Raw genomic sequence first — 22,331 nt, 5'->3', positions numbered from 1 at the left:
TTCAACCATGAAATTAACCTTTACCTAATCGGTGTTACTACCCTGATCTGATAAAATACATGTGACAACAAAAACAAAATGTAGATTCAAATGCAAACACAATTCCAGAGTTGACTGATTTTGACCTTTTAGTTATATATTGTATTAATTAAAGATATCTAACTACATTATCATTTTCCATTTTCAATATTTATGAATTGAAACCACAGTAACTTCAACATTGTGGTTTATAACATCTTTATTTGGATTTTATTTAAACTTTTAATACATGTGTAGTTTTGAAGGATGCCCTGCACTCTGTAAAAATAATTTTTTTAATTTTTTTTTGTGCTTTATAGATTGAAGAAGTATCCAGCTCCTCGCCTTAAGATCTGCGACTTTGGTTACTCTAAGGTTTGGATTTATAATAATACACACTTTGCACACATACCATTAACCTTTTAAGTTTTTATGACTTGATTAAAGTTTTGATAATGCAATTTGATGTATAACTAAACCGTTACAGACATCTCTGCTGTACTCAAGGCTACCAAAATCACTTGTTGGTACTAAAGGTTCAAAAGTATTAAGATGTTAAACATTACTTCTCTTAAACCTGATAAATTTTTATATTTGTGTTGATTTATATTGTGTGATATTTGCCGATATATATGTAATTGTGCTTGATGCCGAGAAGCAAAAAGGTTGTTTGTGCCTAACAGAGGTAAAAATTATAATCCTTGAAAAAAAAGATAGAAAATGACTGAAATATAAGGTGCGTGGCATGACAGGCTATTCGTTTTATTATTCATTTTTCGTGTTTTCTTTTGCGTCCAAGTTTTATCATGTTCATGTAGTGGCTTTCGACATGCATATACCTTAGTTGCCAATTTATTACAAGGCATACCAACTTGCAAACTTCAACTATTTCATATCTATAATTGCAACAATGTTCTCAACTTTATGTAATCTTCTCCACTTCCTTGTCTCAATATGGAAATTATTGTTGTTTACATATGTATCTCCTTATTTTAAAACAGTATCATGATTTACATTTTCTCTTTATTTTTTGGCACCAAAAGGTACCACCATTTCTATTATGATAGTTTTGCTCTTTAGTATTCAAGATTCTTTTCTATTTTAGTCTAACATTTTTTGGTTTTCATTTTTAATCTAAAGGACTTTATCATGGAATGTAAAATTTCTATGCCAGTGCTAAAGAAAGAATGACAAGTTCATTTAGTTCACCTTATTACTTTGCATTTTGGTTGGCTTTAGAGAGAGTATATGATGACAATGTACTTGTAGATCTAAAACTGAAATAAAGACATATATGGGAGTTGTTGAATGATGTAAGAATGTTATTATTTTTTATTTGTGCTTACTATATTGGTGAGTATTAACTATTTATAATATCGATTTTTTTTGTAAAATATAAATTATGACCTTGAATTTGGAACGAGGACTACAAGTTCTACATGTAACTAGTGTATCTTTTTGTATTAGTTTAATTTCTGTGTAATTACCTAAGTGTTAGTTTAGAGACTCTGGCATATTTTTTTCTTTTATGTTAATAGTTCATCTTGATAATCACAGTCTGTGAGTAATGTTCTTCTTTTTTTAAAGCAATCCAACGGGGTTTAATTTATACATAGATTTAAGTTTTAGCATGTTTGATCCACCCTTGCATTTGATGCTCGCGTGCTGCAAGGTGAAATACAAAATCTTCTCACAGTTTGAAAAGAATCGCATAGTGTATATCATGTACACTGTTAAAAAAAATTTGCAATAAATAATGTAAGTGAGATTTTTTAATTTTTTGCAACATTTTTTTAGCATTTGAAAAATATTTATCTACATACTTTATTTATACTTTTTAAATTTTTTGAAACACATTTCTAGAATCGCGCGAAACGCGGTTTTTTCACCTAGTTAGAGTAATAATGTTGAAATTGAGAATAATATAAATATTATTTTAGTAAATTTACTAATTTATTACATAATAATGGATTATTACCTGATTTAACCATTTTTTAGAGTCAAAAGCAGAACTATTTCATTGATCAAGAGACAAGATATCCATATTTACATAAGGAAATGCTAAAAAAATCAGAATGCAATTAAGATCACTCGTATCGGCTTGAGAACCTGTCGATTCCTTTTACTAATAGTATATAAATATATAATTCCAGTAGATTTTGTCATAATTTCATAGTATTTGTTATCTGAGGTGACTGGGCAGTCGTTTATATAAAGAAAATCGGTTTAGGCCATCATGCTTAAGCACGGCAAACTCACGTCCTAAATGGTGAGGGTGTCGGGTTGGTAGACAAAATAATTTATCAACAAGAGAGGGGTGGAATTAGGGCACGTGTTTCTCATCTTCTCAAGTTTTCTCAGTCATATCTCAGGGTCAGGCGTCTATGGTTTGTTGATCAACATTCCTTTTAAATTATTTTCTTCTTTTTTCCTCTCTCTATCATTGTCTTTGTATTGTATGTATATTGACAGCCTTTTAGTTCTCCGGTGAATCCAACTCCGCTATATATACATGTTTTATTTTACCTTCTTTTTTTCTTTAGTATTGAACCTTGATATTCCATTGTGTTAAAGAGTTCATGTTGGGGCATTTTTCTGCCATCTTAAGATTTTAGTGTGACCGATTATCGGTCTAGGGAGTGACTCGGGTTCGAGTATTTAATTTAAGTATTTATTGTTGGTGTGTGTATTGAAATTGGTTGTAATTTTTGTTGTCAATCATAGCAAAAAAGTATTGTATGATCTAGGGTGAGTGTTAAAGAGTATAAAATTATGTTCGGAACTTCCTCTACAACTTTAAAGTTTTAGTGTTGCCGGTTACTTTAACACATTGAACCCTCTCGTGCATGTCCATATTTCGATGAATTAGAGGTGTCTGGGGCCAGGGAAATATACGGTGACCTTAATTATAATGTGAGGCATAAAGTACCTAACTAGACTCTTTATAAAAAAAAGAATATAAATTGTGTTCATCTCTAGTAATACTTTTTAGACTGAATCAGCTATTTATTTATTAAAAACATAATGAATATATAAGTGTACAAAAGTACTTGGAGAGAGAAAGTGAATTTATAAGAGTACAAAAGTAGGTGTAGGAGAAAGTAGATCTGTAAAAACATTCGTGTCGTGTACTTTCGTATTTCGTGTACTTGGCGGGTAGATACGAACACGACACGATTTGTAGTCGTGTACACAATCTGCAAAATGAACACGACACGATTCAAAAATGCCCAGACACGACACACGAACTGAGGTACACGAAATTTTGTCGTGTATTTTCGTACACACGAAAACGAAACGATACGAAATGGTACACGGAGAAACGAAGAACATGAAATGTACACAAAATAAACATGATTTGATACACGAATCGGTACACGAAATTTTAAAGTTTTACAAATCTTATTCATCTTACTGCCCCCTTGTTCCTCTCTTTCTCTAGCTTCACAAAACTTTTCGTTGTTGATCCGGTGTTTTCATTCTTCATCTGGTCCGCTTCGTCTTCATTTGAAGTCAGATGAGCAAAATTAAAATCTGAGCAAATAGAACAATTAATGAACTAGATGACTGATAATATGAAATCTTACTGGATCATATAAATTGGAATGTTCATGATCTTCATTTATTACAGTCTCTTTCGACTCGCTTTGGCGAGACCTTGCGGCAGCTTTGACTATCACACAGGACTCACACGTGGAACTCACAGTTTATGAGGTTCGATTTTAAAAATAATAAATTGTATTTTGTATATAAAATATATGTTATAATTATTGAATACTCCTTGTAAATTATATTATGAAATATATATATATATGTATGTACATTTATTACATTTATTTCGTTTATTTCGTGTCGTGTCGTGTACCTGGTGGTAAATACAAAACGAACGCGAAATTTGAGTCGTGTTCATGTATTTTCGTGTCGTGTACTCAAAACTTAAAACCAAACACGAAATTTTCATGTCGTTTTCGTCTCGTGTGAAAAATTGCCTGGTCTAGGAGAAAGTAAGTGTAGTTATGAATATATGATATAATTATATTCCCCCGTCCCAACCATTATTAACATATGTTAGAGAGTGTCTTATATACATTCTAATTTGAATATAAAGTATAGTTGTATAAATCATTTTTATTTTTTTTTTGAATAAAAATTAAAACATTCAATTTTTATTTTGAAAACGAAAAATTAAAATAAATTATATAACTATATTTTATATTCATCTTAAAAAGCGTATCTGACCCTTTTTCACAAACGTTAATAATCAGTAATTAAAAGATTGGCATTGTGCTCTTAAAATTGACGAGAGAGTAGAGACTTTTCTGATTTTAGAGCTGCTAAAAATCTCTTGGAGCAACATTTTTGTTTTCCCTCAAATTATGAGTTAAGAGATTAAACTGAAAAGATAGTTTGTTGGAGATGCTTTATTAGTTAAGATGGTGAACGGAGCCCTTAAAATTGAGGAGTTTAAGGGAGAGAGAAGAAGCTATTAATGATTTTAAAAATCATTAAGAGCCTTTTCGAGTTAAAAAATACACTTTCATCCTCAAATTTGAAGATAAGAGTCAATTTAAGAGGATATCGAAGATGCTCTATGGCGCAAACCTTTCATGTATGTCGCTTATGGTGTGGATTTGAATATCAGTTATTTACATTATATTTATTTATTTGAGACAGGTTGTTTTTTTCTGAAAAAAAAATAATTAAATAGAAAGTACTATAAACTTTTAAGATTCAAGTTTGACTCTATTTTTTTCCTTGTGATTAGGAAATCAGAAGAAAGAATGTTGGACTAATAACAAAAAGATAATAGGATGTACACTCTCTAATTCTCTATCCACCACCCTCTATGCCATAATTCTTGACCTTAAATACATAATTCTCAAAATCAGCTCCTAACATGTCTCCTGAAAGATTTAAAGTTTTCATGTGTGCTCATCTGCCTCTCCCCACACTCTCTCAACTAATTCCAATCATAGAGTCAATAGTGAATAGTGCACATGTATAGCAATGGTGAGTGAAAAATCAGCATGGGCTAAAGTCGATAATACTGGGATACCCTTAAGAATTTTAGTTTCTTAATTGTTCTTTCCTTATCTTTGTATGTAATATTTATATCACTTAATTCTTTTTATTATGTCCTCTTTCTTTAAACTTCAATTTACATTTTAAGGTTCCTTAATTGTTTTTTGCTAACTGAGGTTTTACATTCTCATCAATATGTGTTTGTGTATTTTGGAGGTTGAATTCCTTATTTCTTTCGTGTTTAGGTTTATAATCTATTAGACCCTTACGTATATGTCTGTTTTTTTGGTGTTGAAGGAATTAGCTGAGGTGTACAGGGTAGTATATGAGAAAGGCCCCGATGATAAGTTGCGAGGCACAATTGTGTGCAAGGATAAAACAAATGGTTGTCATGACTTATTCAATGGTAAGGCCCTAGACGATGATACCACCTTTGAAGACAACACTTTTGAAGGCAACAAGGATGATGAGAACACTTCTGAAGGCTACAACGATGACATGCCATTAAGTTTGATAAGCAAGCCAAATTTGAGAAGTATGAGAAGGGTTCCGCTAATAAGATCTTTGGACCACATTATACCCAATGGTCCCAGTAAAGCATCAATTTGCGCCAAAAATGGATTTTCGGTCAACATCAATTTGTTTGGGGTCATCTTTGAAGAAGTGACTATTGAGTATCCCCGGCATGATATGCTTTCTACTCCGCTGACAGAGGACCTCTTGTCAGAAGATGGCACCAGATACCTCACGCTTTTCTATGCTATATTTGAGAATGCCGTGGAAGCTCATGTGAGTGTCACCTTAACCAATTACTCTGATCCATTTTATCTTTATGGTGTTATAGCTGCAAGGACAAGTGCAATCGATGATCGTGCATATTCAAGCCTCATCTTTCTCAAGGGGCATGGTGAGAAAATGAAAGTGGGTACAGGACATGATATACCCATTCCATTTTCCCGACATATTGTAGCTGTGCCGTTGAAATCTCAACTCATTCTCGAATTTAGCCTCAATGCTTCCAACAATGTTAAGGAAATCGAGGATGGCGATAAGATGGTTCAGAGGATTGTGATTTTTGATGCTAAAAGAGATGGACGAAATGATTATCTTATAGACTTCGTAGAAAAAACAGGTGAGGTTAAAGTGAAAGTCGAGTGGAAGTCTGTGAGAAAGCCCAGAGAACCTGAGGCACAAGCCAACTGAAAAAATTGTGGCAAGAAAGTGTCGATGTTACTGGATGGACAAACATCAATAATTTAATGCAGTTAATTTGCAATTCAGAGTTTGTTTATATTTTATCTATGTTGGCATTGTCAAGACTGGTTTTTTTAAGGATAATTTGGAATGTATTGACGGACTATGTTTTTAAATATATTAGGTCTACCATTTTGTAACGAATTGTGCATTGCCGATGTGATGGTATGGCTACAATTGTGTAACAAATGTCTTTTTGTCAACTTATATGAGCTCGTGTCATTTTCTCTATTTGACCCAACTTTGATTTTGGTTTCTAGATGAGTTGAACATGAACATGATCTTAAATTTCGATTCTGAATGAGCCAAATTTGAGCAAAATATGGTTTGACTTGGAAGTGTATGAGCAATGCAGTCAGGTGAGGGAACTCACGACTCCGAGGAGCTTGTGGAAAACAGCTGCTACAAGTTGAATTGACACTAGAAATACAAGTTTAATCTAGCACCTTCAAGTTTGGTATAGAACCCCCAAAGTTATCTCAATTTGTTCCAATCAACCTTGTTTGAAAAATATGATGGAGAATTAGTTGATTTCCGAATGACCGCATGTCTTACTGTGTATATGTTGGATACTTGTCGAAGATGGCAGGACATTTCTTCTGAGGAAATTGAGTATGTGTTTTGTTATGTATGTAGGAACAATGGTTGATTGAACCTATATAGGTAACTCAGAGGTTAATATCAAGCTTGATGGTACGAGGAGAATGCACTCGTATTGACCATTCGATATAGCAAGATGAAGAGGAGTTCTTCCATCCTCGTCTTGAACCAGACATACACTTGAATCCTCTTCTAACAACATTCTCACAATACATTTACATAACCATCTGCAGATGCCAAATGAAGAGAAGAACGATTTTGCAAGTCCACATACAAAAGCTTGGCTTTTATCGTACAAGAGACTTTGCAAACTCAAAGTGACCTAGCATGGCAGCTAGATGCAGGGGAGTTTTGTTAAAGCAAGAAGTGACCGAAAATTGGGCAAGAACGAGCTCATCTTCTCGCATCAACGCCTCCAAGGTCTCCCCATCACCTTTCAAGGTTGCATCATAAAGCTTCTTCTCTATCATATTAGAATTTCCATTATTTCCCGATAGAAAATTTTGCACAATTGTGGAAGCTATTAGCTGATTGATTACAGGTTCCCAGAACTTCATTTTGCTCGTTTCAGTCAAACGAAGCATGAGCACATTAAAAAACATACGTTTGTATAGCTAAATTACTAGTAATATATATTAACATACATGAAAACCTAGCTACTCAATCTTGTTCCTTGCTACAACTTCAAAAGAAGAGTCAAGTACGTCAGACAGTTTTTTCTTTGCGACTTGGTTAGAGAAACAAATATTGAACGATGAAGAACGGAGACAGCTTGTTTAGGAATGATACTCGTTAAGATATCTTTCAATAATAGCAGCATGAGTTGCAGCACCAATGGGAAGAACATCTTCGTCGATCATGAAATAAGGTGAATGCCCAGTGTGCGTTGAACCCAAAGTCTCGTTCATTATACCTATATAATAGAATGCTGCAGGCACTACCTCCGAGTAGAAAGAGAAATCTTCTGCACCCATCATTGGTGGGACTACTTGAAAATTTGTTGGCCCGAGCAAATCAATGGCAACTTTTCTGACGTGTTCATACATTTCATTGTCGTTGACGGTGGGTGGATATATTGTGCTTTGTTTCTTAAAGAAGTCTACTGTTGCTGAGCATCTGAAGACGTTCGCTTGGTTAATAATTACCTGTTTCACATCAACACGGTTTCTTTTATTCATGATCTTGATAAAGAGTGTCAGAATGATGCGTTAAGCTTCTTGAAAGAAATCTACATAGATTTCTTTAGTAACCTTACTGACTTGCTTCCTCCGTTCTAAATTGGTATTGTAGTATTTTCCCAGTGCTAAGGGACCATCATAATCCAGTATAAATTTAGAAAATAATTAATAATGCAACATGATAAAAAAGTTACCTGCTCTATCCTTTCCATGAGTTGGTAGAAGCTAGTGTTAGAGAAAGCCCTTAAAGTACCCTTAAGAATTACGGAATCAGCTATCATCCCAAGGTCGTCTCCTCCTATGAATGAAGCCACTGAGACCACCTGACAGAATAAATTGTCTAAAGTATAATTACTATATAGGTGAATGCGAGGAAATTTGAAAATTTTGAATCGCTCTAGAATCATTTCTAATATTTGTGGTAGTTAACCCTGTTTTAAAGTACAAAGCATCAGCATGCACACATAATTGACTATTATGTCTAGTTCTTTGAGCGGCCAATTAGTACTTCCTCAGTTTTAAAAATACATAAAATGATTTTGTTACTTTTGATGTCTTTTTTAATTCATGCCAGTCCCTAGATTATATGTGGTACTTAACGGATTAAGTACTGCACTCTGCAATGTAAAACTTGAGATATGGTGAGATTTGAAGCAAAAAAGTTACCTGAGAATCTAATGGATTGGATTCACGAGAGACAATCCCTTGTAAACTAATGACAGCAGCAGAAGCAGCCAAAATAGGATCAACAGAGTGGTGTGGATCCCCCGCCGGGCCTTGTTTTCCAGTAATGACAGCTCTGAAAATTCCGCAACCAGCAAGCAAAGGACCCGGTCTTGAACCGATCACACCTGTTAAATGCTGATGTGATACATGAACTGCAAATATAGCCTCCACATCTTTAAGAGCCCCATCCTCAATCATCTTTTTTGCACCATTCCCTGCCTCCTCTGCTGGCTGGAATAACACTACCACTGTCCCCTACAAATTCATCATGAAGGTACTTGCGATATTCAGTAAAAAAAATGTGCTATATTATACATGTCATTCCTATAAATATTTGAATCAGCCAATTAGTCGATTAAGTTTACAGGTCAAGTGATCGAGGAACCACCACAAACATTGATTAAGTTCTCCATTATTGAAATTAGGCAAGTCCATCTAAAAGAGATAGCTAATGTAAACAAACATTAAGTGTTGTTACAGGTACTACATACCTTCAAATGCTTCTCTCGGCTTTTCAGAATTTTAGCTGCCCCCAGTACCATTGCAACGTGCGCATCGTGACCGCAAGCATGCATTTTTCCAGCAACTTTGCTCTTGTGCTTCCAATCAACAGCCTCCTATAAAAGTTACAAACTTTATGAAATAAATTACCAAAAGGAGAAAATCTGTTATATCATTGATGATACCAACTTAATATTCCTACCATCACATATTTTAACCACTTCAATCTGCCTACCCAGAAACCTTCTACGCAACATTATATTATATAATTACCTCTAATACCTAAGTTAAAGAAATAATCATACTTTTTTTGATAGGATGAATAATCATACTTAAGCTGACCAAGACAATTCTAATGAATTTTGCTAAATGAAGTATCTGAATTCTTATCATCGCTTATATCTTATTTCATTTTTGGACTGGAGTAATCACTGGAGGTTGATATTCAACGTTAGATTTCTAATTTTTTTTAAAAATGGAGTATCTTAAGTTACATACTCAAGCAAAACTCGTAATAATTAAGGTAGAAGTTTTAATATGTCTATCACTCTCACATAACTATGTACAACCATCAAATGTTACTCATGCACTACTCAACTACTCTGCATTCAAACTATAAATGTGGGTTGTTCTTCAAAAAGCAAGGTGGTCCTCTATGATGCAAATAAATGGGTGTAATCGTTGGGAAACTGCAGTTTTATAGTAAAAGAAGTTAATCGTTATATAATACACGATGGTCCACTGACTCCTAAGACCTAACTGCAGTGTGTAGAATTTTGGCAACATTCCGACCTGGACCTATCGTCTACCTCTGTTTTCCTTAAAAGCTCAGTTAGGATTTGAACATCAGTTCTCGCTAGAAAAAATATGAACTAATACTAGTTACTACTGAATAATGAAAATCCAGCAAAAGTTGACCAAGATTCAACATAAGATTACTACTAAATTATAAAAATGATAGAGTAACTTTCCTCGACAAACGCAGATCAACACAGATTGATCCTGTTTTACAAAAATATATTAACCACCTCAAGAAGTCCACCCGAATACCTCCAACGCAAATTTATACAAGCAATTACCTCCAATGCCTTAATGGCCCGTTTGGAAAACGGAATTTGATTTGAAATTCTGGATTTGATCAAATAAGCTGTTTGAGAATTTGGATTTGGATTTCATTTGAAATCCAGGACATTCAAATATTAGTATAAACATGAAAATTTGAAATGACAACTCAAATACTGTCATTTGAAATGAAATGCAAGTTTTCAAACGCTCTCTAAAGTAATGATCATACTAATGTTGACCGAAACACGTCTAATAAAAATTGCTAATGAAGTATCTGAACTCTAATTATCACTGGAATCTTCTTTTATTTTTGGACTGAAGAGAATCAGTAATCACTACAGGTTAAGATTTAACGTTAGATTTCTATTTAAATTAGATTGTATCTTAAATTACATACTCAAGCAAAACTCTAAAGAATTAACGGTTAATACGTGTATCATTCTCACACAACCATAGATGCTACTCATCCAAGACTCAACTGCTCTGTATACAAAACTACAAATGTGGTCGTTCTTTAAAAGTAAGGTGGTCCTCCAGGATGCATATAAATGGGTGTAATGGTTGCGCAACTGCAGTGTCTATAAGAGTAAATTGCTATATAATATACGATTGTCCCCTAGCTTTCCCATTTAATTGACCTTCTCTATGTGCATGAATTTTGGCAACAATTGAACCTGGATCTCCCTCTGTTTTTCTTACCAGCTCAGTTAGGAGTTGGAACGTTCTTCCCAACTAGCAAAAAAACTAATCACTAGTTACTACTAAATTATGTAAATCCGGTTTTATTCGACCAAAATTCAAAATGATATTACTACTAAACTGTAAAATTTAGAGTAACTTTCTTCGACGAACGCAGATCAACATATATTGATCATGTGTTACAAACTTACCATACCAACAGAATAGAACATTCCCTCCGTCTCCCACTTATTTTGTCACCAATCAAATTTACATCTTTTATTCGATTTTATTAAATAAAATAATAGTTACAACAAATGTACTACCTTTCAAAAAATGTTAACATAATTAACAATTAAATTACCATATTAACTAAATCTGAATGTGAATAATAGTTCTGGAACAGACAGAATATGAAATGTGGCCAAAACGAATGGGATGCAAAGGAGTATAAATTTGTCACTGCAATGACAACTCGACGCCATAACATGAACTCAGTTATAACCACCATGCGGTCCACTCACCGACGACAATTATACTAGTTTAATACTAGTCCTAGTACTCTGGGCGTACAAACGTTGTTGGATCTTCAAAATCAAAGGTGGTCCTTGACCATTAAAGTAAATGTGAAGAAACTTGAGAACAACGGAAGGCAGTTAGACTTGTGATTCTATTACGCTATAATAAGAACATGGTTTATATAATACAGTGGTCCACTTTCTTTCCCATCTGAGTTCACTTTACTAAATACATTCATATATTATGTATCACATGTTTTCCACTATTTTCGACCTCCCAACTACTCTCTTTTCCATAATATCTCTAAATTAATACTCCTACCAGCTTCACTCAAATTTCTTAAACTTCAGTATCAACCTTTTTTATTAGTAGTTTACTTACCTTCCTTCTTAACTAAAATTATACATATAATCATTCATCTACAAAATATATTATGAACTTATAAGTTTTATTTTACGACTCCAGCCAAAATTATTTTTAATCCTACTTCCATTAGATCGTCTCGATTCGACTCTCGAAGGTATCTTACTACTTCCTCATAATTTTTAAAATTATAAATAAAAAAATATAAAATTTACATTTGAATGACAAACAACCAAAAAGTGACTCTCTTAACTGTGCACAAGCACAATTGGATGAAAATAACGCATGGAATATTTTCCACGTCACCGGGGGCACAAACTTTAGTTTACTAGTACTTTTGATCGGGTGCACTGTAGCCTTTCGTTTTCACGCACGTGGTATAAATTGTGAGTGCATTATTGGTCAACAAGACAAGTCTAATACGTCCACCGTCTAGAATATTATAATAACAAGTTTTTATTCTGTGCACAGTGCACTGCATGGTTTTTATCTATACTCTATTAGTTTAATATCTATAAGATTATAATTATAATAATTTTTAATTAGTTAAATTACCCCAAAGTCCAAACATTCCTGTTTTCATATACTGACGGGCTGAAACATGATAGTCTCGTAAAATAAGTTGGCTTAACTTATATGCAAGCATTCTCGTTAATATTTGACTTTAACTTTTGTGCTTCCAACTCATATTTGAACTTTCGATTTCAAAAAAGCGAAAAAATATAATATTTTTTCACTTTTTTAATATATAACGTTTGACTTTTTAACACATATTTGAGTTGATTACATAATTAGAATTATTATTTTTAAGAAAAAAATTTCTGAATAAAAAAATTGAGATCAAAAATTTTATTCATAAAAAAAAATTTAAAAAAAAAAATATTTTAAATATACCGTCAAACCTTCTAAACATGTATACCTAAAAAGTATGTAAAAGTAATAAAAAAACCTGGATGGGGAGAGCATCCATATCAGCTCGAAGTGCAACATAAGGAGGCGCACCCGTCCCAATAGTGGCACGAATCCCTGTAATGGCCAAAGGAAAACGAAAGCTGATTCTGAGTTTCACCAACTCATCTCTCACGAGTTGACTCGTTTGATGCTCTTCAAAAGCTAGCTCAGGATTCTCGTGTATTTGCCTCCTAACTCCCTTTATCCACTCTACAAACCCTGTTTCTTTCGTTACCTGCATCACTTGTTCCGAGCACTCCTTGGTCCATGTTTCGCAGTCCGAGTTGATTTTCGGGGGTGAGATTATCGGGACACAAGAAACAGTAGCGGATAAATTTTTATCCGTTTTGAAAAAGGCTGAAGATTCTATGTACGATAGGTCATGATCGGATTTTAAGGTGGTGGATGATGATACTAATAATAAGCATGTGAAAATATGTAATATGATGGTATTGCAGTGGAGAGATGGAGAGAGATTGAGAGAGATGAAATCCATGTGTGTGAGAGAGAAGGAAAGTGGAGGAAAGGAGGGAGGGAAAGTAGAGGAGTATTGATGGAGAAATGATGTTTATGGGGACTTGGGAGGGAAAAAAGAATGAGTTGATTGATAGATATAAAACGTGGGGTAATTGTAGGGAGGACATACGTGAATATATCAAAATTTTATTACTTTTTGTGCTAATTTTTTTTTAAAGTATTTTAAATTGGAAATATAAAAACAAAAATAAAAAAAAATTCAAAAATATCCAAGTGCCTTTATATGCAATATGAATTGTCACATAACCTCATCTCTTCTCTCGCCCTCCCTAAAACCTTTAAAGAAACTTTTCGGGATATCTTAGATCATTTGATTAATTGATGATAAGCCCCTTTTTCTTGTTTTTTATCAATTTTCTTTTCTTTTTAAAAATGTATCTTTTTATTGCGAATGTTATAATCCCATATATGGGTTTTTTCTATTATGGAATTGTTCTCTCTTCATGCTAAAATCAGTTTATTTTTGTATTCGGATAGAGATATGCGGGAGTTTATATAATGGATTTGAGTTGTATGAAATTATAATCATGATCACTTATTCGAATACGTTTTGACAAATCAATTACGTACATTTTTTACGGTTTTAACAAATTGTTAGATTACCTCTCCAAAAAAGCATGTGTAGGTTATATAAGTTAGGAATATTAGCGAGAGATGTACCACAGTTGAGAACTTGCTCAACAATCGGAGTTTGGATAAATAAAATTATGATTTATTCTATTTCAATGTGTTTGCTCAATTCTAAATATTTTTGTAGATGTTGTATGACTTTCGATTAATAAATTAATTATCTTCCAAAAAATATAAAATGTATCATTTACAATCTTATGTAGCTTCATGCAACGTCCAGTTCTTATGTAATTTTTACCGTATTTTTTAAAGGATGTTTAATATATGGGTATAAATTTTCAAAACTTAATTAAAATGTTAAATATAAGAGTTAAATAGTAACATTAATTATGTTTGTTTAAGATGATTTTTTTTAATATTTAGATGAATTATATTCTGATTCTGATATGCTATAAGAAGATATTTATTCTCGAGTAAACACAAATAAATTATAATTGTAACATATATTTTTCTAGTAAGAGATTGAAGGACCAAGGTACACATATTTCGATAGCAAGTTTGATTTGTTATTATTTTAATTATTTCCTCGCGTCTCTAAATATTTGTGTAATAAATTGGCACTACAAGAAAAATGTAAACAGACATCACACATTAGATATCGGTCACTAATGCCACCGATGTCTGAAGCATTATAGACATTATTCCGCCTGTATTCGATGTCTTTATATTTTTAAGACAGCGTTTATTTACAAATCGATGTCTTAAATTCACTTTTTAAAAATTGAAAACGTCATATCCCCAATTATTTTTTCCTTAACCAAATATTCCCCAATTATTTTTCCTCCTAACCAAATTTTACTACCTCCCCTGTTATTTCCCCCGTTTTAATTCATCTCAACTCCCTCACCCCTCTCAAATCTCTCTCTCTCTCTCTCCCCTCTCTATATGCCCTCTTTGATCTCTTTTACGGTGAAAACTCAAGAACAACAATGCTTACCATCGTCTCACTCTACTATCTATCAACTGCTCACATCGTCTCACCATCGCTCTACCACCGCTGCATGAATTAGGTTTTTCTCTCCTCGGTTTTCATTTTAGAAACTTGAATCGGTTATCTCTGCATTTTAGAAACTGAAATTAGGCTCTCTTTTTTAAATTGAAACCCTAGTTTTTAGAATTGGGGATTTTTAAATGAAAACTCTAATTAGAGCACTATATGTTGTTCTAGTGTAGTTTATTCTTTTATGCTAATTTTATAGATCGATATTGTGTTGGGCAACATCTATCTGCAGCTGAGTTCCATTTTGTATATGTTGATTAGTTATTGGAAACGTTTTTTGTCAATTAAGATTTTGATTACAGAATTAAAATTTAAGAAACATAAATGAATAGAAATTATGCGCGTTTAGATGTACGTGCAAAGAATTGTTGCAAGAAGAAATGCAGGTCCAACAATGAGGTATAGATAATTTTTGCATAATTGAACAGATTTTGGAATGAATTTCAAGCACTTACTAATTTTTTGTTTGTGTTTTTTACAATGCAGTTGAGGCCTAAATCTGCTCTGGATTCCAAGGGTTCGGGCCTAAGTCATTTCACACAACTATACTTTGAATTGATCATACTAACTATTTACTTAAAGACTTTTAGCTAATTTGTATGCTACTGTGGTTTATAATGCAATATTGACATTGTCTATGAATACTAATAAGAGAAACTAAAGCATAAAGTATAAACTTAAGTTTTTAATTGTATAAAATAAAGTGTTTATGGCCGACTTAGTAAACTAAGTTTGGAAATTGTTGAACAATACTAGATTGGTGTTTGACGGATATTCAGAACCATGTAAAAATAATAACCAAATATGTGTTCCACTATGCAGTAATGTTTGCACATGATTCAGTTAACAATGTCTATAAATGCATGTTAAGAGGTGTTGTTGACTTTCTTGTTAAACCTGTTAGGAAAAGTGAACTGAAGAACTTGTGGTAGCATGTTTGGAGAAGACAATATGTATAATTTATCGTTGCTCTTACCATTTATTTTGGTCTATTTTTTTATTCTTAAACAACCTTTTTTTAAGGTTTGATTGATAGTGATCAGTTTCTTACATATCCAGCAGTCTATTAGTGAAGGGCCCCAACCTACAAGTGATGCACAACAAAAAGTTTAAGCCTCGGCTGAGAATGATGCTACTAGTAATCATTTGAGTGGCTATGAGGCATGTATTCAGAGAAATCGTGAATGTATTGAGAAAGGAAGTGATGCTCCGGTGGCGTCTCCTTCATTTATATTTGTGTCTTTTTTAAAATTTGTGTATTGGTCTCTTAGTTACACTTACCACTGCACAATGTACATGTAGAAGGCTACTATTAAATGCCAATATTTTCTTAAATGTAATGACAACTAAGAATAAGGCATTACAAAACTTCCCTTTAGCATTTTGGTTTTTGTGAAAATCAATGTCATAATCTGGATAGGGAGGCTTAAATATATTATTATGATGATAATCATTATTTCCAATATCATTGCAGAGTCCTCGAAGGAATATAATGACTGGAACAAGTTTTGAAGTAGTCGAGTCTTGAGCTACCCCATTATAATGACAAATGTCAATGCCAATATTTTCTTAAATCTGCAGTGGGGTTAAGAGCAAATTGCTTCCATATTTTGTAAGAAAAGCATGACTGATAATAACCGAGTTATTGGAAGTAGTTCAATACTTTAATAACCGAGTATGTTTAGTTGTCTTACAATTGGTAAACATTCTCTCTCTTATTGCTTATCAAGATCTAATGAAAATATATTATAGTTGTCTATCTATGATGAGATTAAACTGTCAAAGTAACACTGGTAAAGAATTCATAAGTATTGTATAATCTTTATATTTCAGCTAGGCCTGATTTGTATCATACATGGCTGTAATTCAGGGCAGTGCGCCTCTAAAGGACTTCCAGAACGAAAGGGTCTCAGTGCTAGTCGATTAATAGATATTATTCATGGATGTGAATACATGCTTACATATGAAGACAAAGACGTGGACATGATGCTTGTTGGCGATGTTCCTGTTAAGTGGCATTTATATCCACTCATAACGCTTCATAAAGCTTCAAATTGATGTTTTGTACTCACCGTATTTGTGTTTTTGATGTGTTTTTGTAGTTTTTTACATTTCAGGCATATATCAGGGATCAAGGTGATTTAGCATTGCTTTGATGCTAAAATGGTGTTAGGAAAGTGTCGTGAAGATCGCTTGTGCAAAAACATCAAAACTAGCAAAATAAAGAAGGCAATTCCAGTTTTTCCAGAAGGTCAGCGCGCCCGTGCTGTGATAGCGTGCAGTCGTGCCAAAGTTACAGAACGACAGCGCGCCCGCGTTGCGCCGTGTCGGGATTTCAGAATCCTGTTTCAATTAGAAGGCTGATTTCTGGGATTTTGGATTATTTGGGCTGCTATTTAAAGACAATTTAAAGATGATTCTCATAACGGATCTTAGGGAGAAGACATCAAGAAGACCTAGGAGCACAAATACAACCAAGGCGAAGAGGATCTAGTTTATTCTTGTGATTCTTTGTTTTAAGTTTTAATCTTGGATGCTAGTTTTCTTGTTTGTTGAACCTATACTCTTGTTTAACGTACTTTGATTATTAGTCATATTTATAAAGACTTAGTTTATTATACCATGCTTTCATCGGAACCCACGGTGATGATGAGTTCGGTTATGGGCTAATCGTTATCGTGGGGTTCTAGCGGATTTACTTATGGATTTCTATAGTTAATATGTTTCAATATCTTGGTGTGTGGTGATTGATTGATATCCTAGTATTGGTTGTGCTTATTCGTCTTATGTGCGTAGCTAACATATAAGATAGCGTGTTAATCTCTAATGAAGCGACAGTGAATTTAGAGGTTTAGAACTTTCCATGCTAGCATAGGTTCATGTATTTGATATTAGGGGTGATCATGGTTCGGGTTGAACCGTAAAATCCACAAAAACCAATCCGATTTAAATTCGATCCGAACCAAAACCGAAACGAGGTTCGTGGATCTGGTTCGTATAATTTATAAACTGAGGTTCGTGGTTTGGTTCCGGTTTTATATTAAACCAACCCGGTATCAAACCGAACCGCATATATAATAATTATATAAAATAATATATATTAGTTTACACTAATCTTATCTAAACAAAACCAAACTTCTGATACGCTTGTGACTTGTGAGTCGTGACTCGTGAAGTATATCAAATCAGATAAGTTAACTACACGATCTCTCCTCAATCCACTCTCCCATGCTTATCTCTATCGTCTATAGCTTTTTGCACGAAATCTTACCCCTTTCATTCCCTATATATTTAAACCTTCAACTTCATTTACAGTCTATAGCTTTTTGCAAGGTAAGATTTTGGGTTACGTCTGTATCGAATTAATTGTTACTTTAATTTTAATTCCCAGTTCTTTATATTGTGTATTGATATTGTTGTGCTGATTTTATTTAATCTGGCTGACTGTAAATGTTAATTCATGAAGTTGAAGTTCAATCCCAAGGAGATGATGATCAATGTAATCCAGCTCAAGAAAATGAGGACACTACTGCTCCAAACATTGAAATCAAATCTACACAACCCAAGGTTAGTGACACTGATACAACAATGAATAAGAAAGTTAGTTCTGCTGTTTGGCTAGGTTTCGATAAATTAGCAGATCCTGGGAAAAGAGAGATCAGATCTAGATGCAAGTATTGTAAAAAAATTTACAAATTTGGTGGAAGAAATGGTACAAGTACACTGTGGAAGCATTTTCATTCATGTATGAAAAATCTTAATAGGGGGAAAAATAAAAATAAAAAAAATGCCTAGCTTTTGATGGCAATCCTGCATCACTTTTAAATGTTAAATTTGATCAGGATCTCTTGAAAAAAGAATTGTGCAAGATGATAGTTGTTGATGAGTTACCTTTCATGTTTGTGGAACAAGAGGGTTTTCGTCATTTTGTTAAATATTGTGAACCTCGATTTAATATGCCTTCACGTCATACAGTGGCTAGGGGTTCCCTACAAGTTTACTTAGATGAAAGGAAAAAGTTAGCTTCTGTTTTGCAAAAATATACTCAAAGAATTTGTTTCACAACTGATATATGGACATCTTTGCAAAATATTAGTTATATGTGTCTCACTGTTCACTTTATTGATGATGACAGGAAATTGCATAAGAGAATTCTGAATTTTTTCCCAATTTCTAGTCATAAAGGAGATGATATTGGTAGAAAAAATTGAAATATGTTTGAATTCTTGGAACATTAATCAAGTCGTTACTATTACCATGGATTTTTAGGTATGAATACAACACAAAGGGGGGGTGAATGTGTTTTGGCTTAAATGTTTGATTTTCGATCGGCTTAGGTTTTAGTAGTTGGTAGTTGTTAATGATTTAGTAGAATGGATGTTAAACATAAATAGATGTGCAAATATGTAAAACAAAGATCTTCAAAACTCACTTAATTTTATATTAAAAATCAAGCAGTGTTTTACTATAAAATCTCTAAGTTCTTGCTTTAGAACTTAGCTTCTTCCTTGAGAGAGAACACACAAATTTTCTATTCTTATTGTTCTAATTAACTAGAGGACCAGTGTTAACTTTATAACTCAGTTAACTGCTGGTTTACACTATGGATAATAAACATGCTATTAGCTTTTCTAAACTGTCACTTGTCATTTCTATTTATAGAAAAACAAATCTTCCATTTCTGGCTTAGCATATCTTTAGTTTCCCGTGATTACTTTAATCTCCTCTGTCAGTTAATCTTTGCCATTGATCTTGCACATCTCTCAAGCTGCTTTTTGTAGACTTGTCAATCCAGCTGTGTGAATTGTTTGTTGATTTGCAACATTGGATATTAAATTGTTCTGCAATTCTGTACTTAGAGAAATTTCTTCACTTCGAGATCTCCAATTAAGCTGTAGAGAACTCGACATCTCGATAGGCATGTTAGCTTGTCGCTATCTCTGAAACTTCATTGTTAACTTGACTTATCGATAACTCTGAGTTCTCTAGTGAATTTTGGTTTATCGATAACTCAGAGTTCTTTAATGGACTTTGGCTTATGGATAACTCAGAGTTCTCTAATGAATGTATACTTGTCGATATCTCTGAGTTCTCGACAGACAATTCCTGAGTTCTCTGCACCCGGTGGATGTTGCTTATCCGTCGGGTAGATATTGCTCATCCATCGAGTAGATATTGCTCATCCGTCGAGTAGATATTGCTCATCCGTCGAGTAAATATTGCTCATCCGTCGGGTAGATGTTATTCATCCGTCGGTACTCTCTGGAGTTTAAATGACTTCTCGATAAGTCATTCTGGAGTTCTCGAATGATTTCTCTATAACACTAATTCTGTGACTTGTAGAGATCTTGACTTAGAATGTTTTACACCAAACATATTTATTCAACTCCAAACTTCTTCATAATTCTTCTGAGGCATGATCTTCTTGATCTTCTTCCAGATAGAATTCTTAGGCTTGACACTGTTTAGAGAAAAATGCTCCAGTCTGCTCCATTTACATTTTACGGACATTAAGTGTTACAAGTATGAATTACAGATTAAGGTTACAATACAACTAATCTTAGGGTTGTCAGTATGACTTAGTCTTGTTATGATACAGGCATGTCTTGCACAACAATCTCCCCCAATTTGTGAGAAGATTGCTTATCACGAATTCATGCCTGTTAACAAGACTAACCCCAAGTTAAAGAATGAAAATAAAATGATACAAAAGCTGATACAACACTTGTACAATGAATATTTGACAGTTTACAATAATTAAGTAAAGACTGAGCTGTCTGATTCTTTCTCAATTATGTTCTTAATTTGCACAAGTATTTCCAATTCTTCTAGGATGGGGGTGTCAGTTAGAGCCTCTATTAGTTTCAGCAAATCTGGCTTAGGATATCTAGCTAACATCCCTATCCTATAACTTGACAAAGAGCCAGCTTTTATATTCGGAAATCTTTCATCCTTTGATATTCTGCTCTTGCCTGCTGCCTTCAACTCTTCTGATCTTCTGATATACTCATCAATGTCATGCTCATACTTTCTCCTCCTTTCAGCTAGCAACTCTCTATGCTTATTTCTCATCTCCTCTCTGTTAACCACAAACACTGCCAATACTGTTCTCCATGCCTTAGTGGCTGAATCTTTACCATTCATCAAGCTTATCACCCTTTTCAGTTCAATAATTGAGAGAGAATCCTTTAGTCTATCTCCAAGCTTTTCAAAGGACCCATCACTATAGTAGATTCTGACTTCTCTAATGTTAACAACCCAAATTCTGACAATTCTTTCAGTTAGCTGTTAGAAGTAGTCTTCATCTGAATCAACAACATTTAGAGGTTTGAAATCATCTTGAGTATATCTGTTCCAGATGGCCTTTTCACCAAATCCATGATCATTGAGAAATTCAGCTGTCAGTTGTCTTCTTTGTCTTCTGATTCTTCTCTTGACCTTGGCTTCTTTTGGACCTATTCTAACTATTTTGAAGTATGTTTTATGGGGTGGCTTGAATGAAGGTATAGTTTTGAGTCTTTTCAGAGAAGTATGGCTGTGAGTGATTTGTGTTTTGAGGAGAGAGTTTGTTGTGAGCTTATAGAAATATTTAGGCTTAGAGGTTTGAGGTTGAGCAGTTTTTGATGAGATTGAGTGTGAAGGTTTAGCAGTTGGTATTTGGATATTTAGGATTTTGAGAGATTGTGAGCTATCATTCTTTTGTCTTTGCCTCCTTCCATCCCTCCTTTGAGTCTCAGATCCATTTTTCTTCTCCTTCTCTTTCTCACTATCACTTTTTCCACCAATTGCCTTACTAGATTGACTTGAGTTTGAGCCAGAAGGATTTTGACCATCTTTCTTCTGCTCATCATCACCCAAGTCATCTGTGTTGATTTTAGTTTTAGGCAAATTGGCTTCAGAGTTATCAATGTATCTCCTCAGAATCTTGATCATAGCTTCATCTTCACTAGTCTTCAATTTCTTACTTTTCAGCCCAGACTCAAGCACCATTATCAGTCTTCTGTTGGCCATGATACAGTTTTTAGGTACTTGGAAATGTTTCAGTTGCTTGATTGTAGAGCAGATATAGTGCACCCCTTTGCTTGGATATAGATAAGCTTCTGGGAATGCAGCTTCTTGAGCCTTCTTCAACTCTGCTAGTAGCATTTTCTCTTCATTGTTGATTATTCTGACTTTGTTAATCAGAATGTCTATTTCAGATTCTCTTCTAGAAATCAGATAATTGAAGTTGACTTGCATACTCTGTCTACACCAGAATCATTAAGATTGATCACTATCCTTTTCTCCAA

The 22,331-nt window shown here is 33.7% G+C and overlaps 3 protein-coding genes across 23 annotated transcripts; 2 read left to right on the top strand and 1 right to left on the bottom strand.

The window, feature by feature from the left end:
• Positions 1-4,844: 4,844 nt before the first annotated feature.
• Positions 4,845-6,880, top strand: LOC141672000 (uncharacterized). The gene is made up of 2 exons (XM_074478476.1): positions 4,845-5,028; positions 5,338-6,880. The coding sequence occupies exons 1-2, from the start codon at positions 5,026-5,028 to the stop codon at positions 6,241-6,243; spliced, it is 909 nt and encodes a 302-aa protein (XP_074334577.1). The 5' UTR covers positions 4,845-5,025; the 3' UTR covers positions 6,244-6,880.
• Positions 6,881-7,341: 461 nt separating this feature from the next.
• On the bottom strand, positions 7,342-13,477 carry LOC141671999 (IAA-amino acid hydrolase ILR1-like 6). The gene is made up of 5 exons (XM_074478475.1): positions 12,874-13,477; positions 9,290-9,415; positions 8,739-9,053; positions 8,267-8,395; positions 7,342-8,039 (listed from the first exon to the last, which is right to left on the bottom strand). Exons 1-5 carry the CDS (start codon positions 13,369-13,371, stop codon positions 7,671-7,673), a joined length of 1,437 nt encoding a protein of 478 aa, XP_074334576.1. The 5' UTR covers positions 13,372-13,477; the 3' UTR covers positions 7,342-7,670.
• A 1,332-nt stretch (positions 13,478-14,809) lies between these two features.
• Positions 14,810-17,662, top strand: LOC141672981 (auxin-responsive protein IAA27-like). 21 transcript variants are annotated; one of them, XR_012555768.1, is made up of 5 exons: positions 14,810-15,052; positions 15,529-15,559; positions 15,947-15,995; positions 16,105-16,741; positions 16,913-17,662. XR_012555768.1 is itself a non-coding variant. In XM_074479689.1 (4 exons), exons 1-4 carry the CDS (start codon positions 15,367-15,369, stop codon positions 17,196-17,198), a joined length of 282 nt encoding a protein of 93 aa, XP_074335790.1. In that variant the 5' UTR covers positions 15,059-15,366; the 3' UTR covers positions 17,199-17,662. The 21 variants fall into 21 exon arrangements, 2 of the variants coding, with proteins under 2 accessions (XP_074335790.1, XP_074335789.1); XR_012555770.1 differs by having other exon boundaries at positions 16,102-16,741; XR_012555773.1 differs by lacking the exon at positions 15,529-15,559.
• The last annotated feature ends 4,669 nt before the right edge of the window (positions 17,663-22,331 follow it).

This window comes from Apium graveolens, chromosome 7 (genome assembly GCF_009905375.1).
Source record: "Apium graveolens cultivar Ventura chromosome 7, ASM990537v1, whole genome shotgun sequence".
Taxonomy (NCBI): Eukaryota; Viridiplantae; Streptophyta; class Magnoliopsida; order Apiales; family Apiaceae; genus Apium; species Apium graveolens.
Note: the sequence above shows the minus strand (reverse complement) of the source record. Positions and strands in the feature narration are given on the sequence as shown.

Coding starts and splice junctions, on each gene's coding strand:
- LOC141671999 (XM_074478475.1), bottom strand. CDS start 13,371: ATGGATTTCATCTCTCTCAATCTCTCTCCATCTCTCCACTGCAATACC. Junction 9,416..12,873: donor TGGATGCTCTCCCCATCCAG/GTTTTTTTATTA, acceptor TAACTTTTATAG/GAGGCTGTTGATTGGAAGCA. Junction 8,396..8,738: donor CCAATCCATTAGATTCTCAG/GTAACTTTTTTG, acceptor TTATTCTGTCAG/GTGGTCTCAGTGGCTTCATT.
- LOC141672981 (XM_074479688.1), top strand. CDS start 15,367: ATGAATAGAAATTATGCGCGTTTAGATGTACGTGCAAAGAATTGTTGC. Junction 15,442..15,528: donor AATGCAGGTCCAACAATGAG/GTATAGATAATT, acceptor TTTACAATGCAG/TTGAGGCCTAAATCTGCTCT. Junction 17,050..17,144: donor TGCTTGTTGGCGATGTTCCT/GTTAAGTGGCAT, acceptor GTGTTTTTGTAG/TTTTTTACATTTCAGGCATA.